The sequence below is a fragment of the Alternaria postmessia genome, assembly GCF_024291825.1.
Source record: "Alternaria postmessia strain BMP 2775 chromosome Unknown scaffold_212, whole genome shotgun sequence".
NCBI classification, from domain to species: Eukaryota; Fungi; Ascomycota; class Dothideomycetes; order Pleosporales; family Pleosporaceae; genus Alternaria; species Alternaria postmessia.
In genome coordinates this window covers 1-4,738 of record NW_026260285.1, presented here as the reverse complement: position 1 = coordinate 4,738, position 4,738 = coordinate 1, and the positions used below count along the sequence as shown (strand labels likewise).

At 51.2% G+C, this 4,738-nt stretch overlaps 1 protein-coding gene across 1 annotated transcript; it reads left to right on the top strand.

Moving 5' to 3' along the window:
* On the top strand, nucleotides 1-1,297 carry J4E82_011489 (uncharacterized protein; the record flags this gene model as incomplete). The annotated part of the gene is made up of 2 exons (XM_051737693.1): nucleotides 1-404; nucleotides 451-1,297. 2 exons carry the CDS (start codon nucleotides 1-3, stop codon nucleotides 1,295-1,297), a joined length of 1,251 nt encoding a protein of 416 aa, XP_051582547.1.
* Between the last annotated feature and the right edge of the window lie 3,441 nt (nucleotides 1,298-4,738).

The window sequence follows — 4,738 nt, the reverse complement described above, 5'->3', positions numbered from 1 at the left end:
ATGGCAGACCCTTTGAGTACTACGGCGTCAGTGGTAGCTCTTGTTACAGTCACGGTTCAGTCAGTCAAGTCGCTCTACGAAACCGTCTCACGCTTCAAAGGACGAGACAAGACCTTGCAGAGGCTTCAAGATGAGCTCCAAGGAATCATTGGCGTTTTGGATTCCTTGAAAGAGGTGGCTTATGCAGAAGCATCTATATCTACACTTCTCCGAGGGCCTATCGACCGATGCAGCGAAGTATGCAAAGAATTCGAGGAATCCATGCGATCTTTCAGCCAAAAGGACAAGGCTGGCTTTCGGGATTGGGCTAAGCTAGAGTTCATGAGAGGGGACATAAACGAGTTCATTGACACGATATCTGGGTACAAATCCACGATTACGGTTGGTCTAGGCACCATCACCATGTATGCCGGTATCACAGTTCCCGAACTTCGCTAACGAAAATACCAGACGTGCTGCCAAAGTCTCTCAGCAGGCGCTAGATGAGTACAACGAGATGATACGAGACACAGTGTATGAGCTCAATGTTCACTTGCAGCGGGTCGACGAGAAATTGCAGCGCTATCCGAACTCGAACATGTCCACCACAAAGGCTAACCTTGGCGACGAAAAAGAAGTCACTCAGACATGTCTCCGTATCTGCGAAGACGCAAAAGAGTTTCTCGAATCCCTGAATCGGAAATCGACTGTGTTACAAGATGGGCAAAACGCCACTGGAACCGGTGAGCAGCAGAGCTTCGAAGCACAGGTACTCACACGTCAAGCTCTTGACAAGAACCGGGACAGCTTTGCAAACATCATAGACCATCTCCAAGATCGGCTACAGTCATTGATCCTCAAAGATGGTCCGAAAAGTGATGAGGAAAGAAGGCGTCTGTTGGAAGACATCAATACATCTAAGCAGTGCTTAGAGGTTTGCAAAATTGCAAGCGAAGCCTCGCCCCAGAAAGTCTACAAAGTTGGGGAGGTTATTGCTGACGGCGACAGCGATCAAGTAGTGGCAAATACTCTGGCTGATTTGTTTGACGTCAAGAAAGCGATTTCCAGAAACAATGCAGCACAATTGGTCGGCTCCATGTCAGGGGAGGACCTCCGATTCTTGGCTGAAAAGCGTTATGCAAGTCGATTTGGCGCCTTTGCTCCAGAGTCCAGTCTTACCAGCCACCCCACTCGAGTCGGGAACACGGAAGGAGAGAGCTGTTCGACTCTTCATCAGACAAGTGCCGTAACTCAGGCTCAATCAGGATTTAAGCGTGAAAAGGCATCTTCGAACGAGACGAGGAAACGGATGGACTAAGAGGGAAAGTCGTCGGATATTTGTTCGTAAACATCTGCATGGCGTTCAACCCGACCGCCCATGTTTTGCTGAGTATTGGTACGACGTGGGTGAAGCATGATTTTGGGTACGCTCTACTTTGAACCATACTGTCTATCGAATCTTGGAGCGATTTAACGATAGACTTTGTCCGAAAGACGATTTCTGGAGACGCACAATAAAGCCATTTGTGCAACTCTTGGCTTTTCAAAGGACCAGAATCGTGTTCTTTCTTCAGCCTTATTCCTACTGTTACAAGTAACACGAAGCTGTTTGCAAGCTTGTCCCAATCCTCCCAACACAAAATTACGTTGCTCTTGCTGCCCTTCTTGCCAATGTTACAAATTACATCTGCAACGTGCATACAGCGTTGCTCTACGTTAGTAATGCTTAGAATCTTTTACAATCTATTGCACATACTGCCGTGATACCAGAAGCTAAACAGAGTCGCTTCGCGCATCGCTACTTTAGCTATCGGTAGGCAACGCCGTACGCCCTATAAGCAGGCGCCAATGCAAGATTTTGTGGAGTGGTCAACAGTACTGGTGTATTCAATCTAACGAGCTCTTCATTCGCAATCGATCTTCATAATTAGGGTCATCGCCCGCTATGCGCTTCGCTGTCCTCTCCTCTTGCTCGACATACCATGCTTCGTCACCGGATGCAATTCTGTCTTCAGATGTCTCTGATCTCTTCCGCTTTTTGATTCCAGGAGCGATCGGATCCTTACTCAACGATCCTCTCCGGTCTGTTCTCACCTCCGCTGCGCTCCGAGAGCAGAGCTGTTGAGCAGAGACCGCCAGGTCCTTATCCCGGCTACCGATCGCATCCTCCACCAATCTTTCATGAGCAAAATCGCTAAGGCGTTGCCGCAGGCCTTGATGATTGATAGGCTTTCCGTCATGATCGCGGAACGTCTTAGGAGACTGTCAGCCATGGCAACATAAGCATTTTTCTGCACCTCAGTATACATCAACTGCAATCTCCTGCAGGGGTATGAACCACGCGTGTTCGCCACACAGACAATTTTGCCTCGCGCGAGCCTTTCTTGCCATACTCGATGTCCAACCCGACAACGCCTCGTACATTTGCATCCGAGTCTAAGAGATAGTCTTGAGCTAGTCGGCTCAGTCTCTTCTTTTTCTGTGAATATGCAACCTCGATGATAATCCCAGGGTGATGTGCGTTGTCGTGCCAAAAAGACGCATCGGGTTCGTATTTCGATTCCTTGCCCGGTAGAGCATTGCCAACCAGAAATTATTTCTCAATAGACCGAGCTGGATTCACCTTCTTGGCGAAAGCCGCCGCATCGCCTAATCCCTCACGGAACAGTTTTGGTCCACTGCAGACTGCATCCTCGACCCACGCGATGAACACTTCGTACACGGCTGTAGGCATGCGAAAAACAAGCCGGTGTTTCCAGGCGTCGTAGTCATCGAACCTTCGCAACTCCTCGTCTTGCTCGAGCAGATGATGCACCCTATCAAACTTCCCTGGCAGAAGCAGGAGCCCCGTCCACGGGTCTCATCTGCTGTGCTTCCTAGCTTGGATATCGTGGAAGAGTGCGATGACTCGAAGAGCTCGCACGAACGGTTTCTCGTCGGTTGGCGGCGGCATTAACGGTAGGTCTGCAACACTCGAGGGTCGTGCAATTTTCCGGTTTGGTTCTCAAAATCTTTGTGTCGAAGACATACCAGTATGTCCTACGGGATCGCGGCGTCGAACAAGTGCTGTCGCGACGAATGGTTGGTTGGTTGATTCCTACACAGTTTCAACCGCGAAGCTCGCAGCTACGCTCGGTTGACAAGCGTGGCAGACAGCCGACGCGATGCAGACCTTGATCAGCACCGCCCCAATCCACTCCCGAATGAGCCATCTGTCCCCAGAGGCCTGCCGCATCTGGCTTCTATCTACGATCATGTACATTTCGTCTTTGGAGGTAACGTGTTTGCCTGTATTTGTGTTACTCGAACTGTTGTCCTGTGTGTCTGCCGTACTCGAAGCCTCATATGTGTAGCGTTGTTTCAAGGCTCGTAGAGGCACGGTTGCCTCATGCTTTGCGACCGCAATACCTTCAGTGTCACCCTAGCGTTCGGCTGTCGTGTGTGTTAGCTTGCCCTCGTGCCCCGAGGCCTGCAATGTGTTCTCTAAACTCCGGTGTTCTTCAGTGTTGTGATGCCGTCCACTAGGTTCCCATGCGGCTGTGTTTTGTGGTGTGACCTACTACCAGGCGCTGCGGCAGCAGCATTTCGTTGTAACGCAGCTCCACAAGAGCGATGCTCCGCTCGTGCGTGCCATTGAGCCTGCTGAGCAGGAGAGCTCTCGCGCGAATCTCCTCAGACCTTTTCGGTTGTATCGAAGGGGCACCACTCCCTAAACACGTGGGGCGACAGTAGACGACGCTGTCTGATGGTCTGTAAGTATGTGGTAGCACACGATGGTAGCATGCCGGGTGTCTGTGAGGTGATTCGCGTGGGAGGTGATGCTGTGCAGCGCGAGGGCTCGTCGATGCGGGACGCTGCAGGCATTGTCCGATAGCGATAGGCTGACCAGGAAGCTCATCAGTGACTGTGTTGTGTATGTTGTGACCTATATGCGCAAAGGGGTGTCTGAGCTCCGTTGTCGCGTCTTGCATTGCTGTGTCGTGGCTAGATGGCTGCCGCTGCATTTGGTGGACGTGTCATGTTAAGTAGCCTGCTCGCAGGTTCTGTTCGTCTGTGTCTGCCAGGGCCGCAACAGCTACTCTACAGGTGCCAGACCGACGCTGGGGGACGCGGGGGACGCGGGGGGACGCGTGATGGCCTGTAGAGACCATTACAACTGCTAGCAGATGGTTTTGAGGCTGTTGTGATGGGCGGTTCCAAAAATTGATTTCTCGCTGTTTGTCGTGTTTCGATAATTAGGGCTGATTCCGTGCGCTGGCTGACGGCGCGCGTTGGGTGCACGTGCACGGTATGTCGGGATCGATTAGCCAGGATCGCTCCACCATAACAAGCCTTAATAAGGCATGGATTCTGTATGAGGACTGGGACCGGTCAAGAGCAGTGTTTGTCTTGTTGACGCACTCTGTACTTTGCACCACTGCTGCAGTTGAGTGACAAAATCAGGCTCTGACAAGGACTGCCCTTGGAACACGTCTTGATTGGCGCATTTGACAAGGCGTTCACGCCGCAATAGCGGGGTTCACCTGCACCCGTGACCCGGATGTACCTACTAATTTGCGATACCTGCTCAAATGACAAATCCATCCACGTCATCGTTCCATCATCGAACCATATCTCTCAACTTCGTTCCAATCTACCTCTACACGATCTAGAGTTTTCACGATGGCGGATCCAATCAGCGCCGCATCAGCCATCATCACGCTAGTCACGTTCGGCATCAAGTCGAGTTCGACATTGTACCAGACCTTTAAAGACTTCA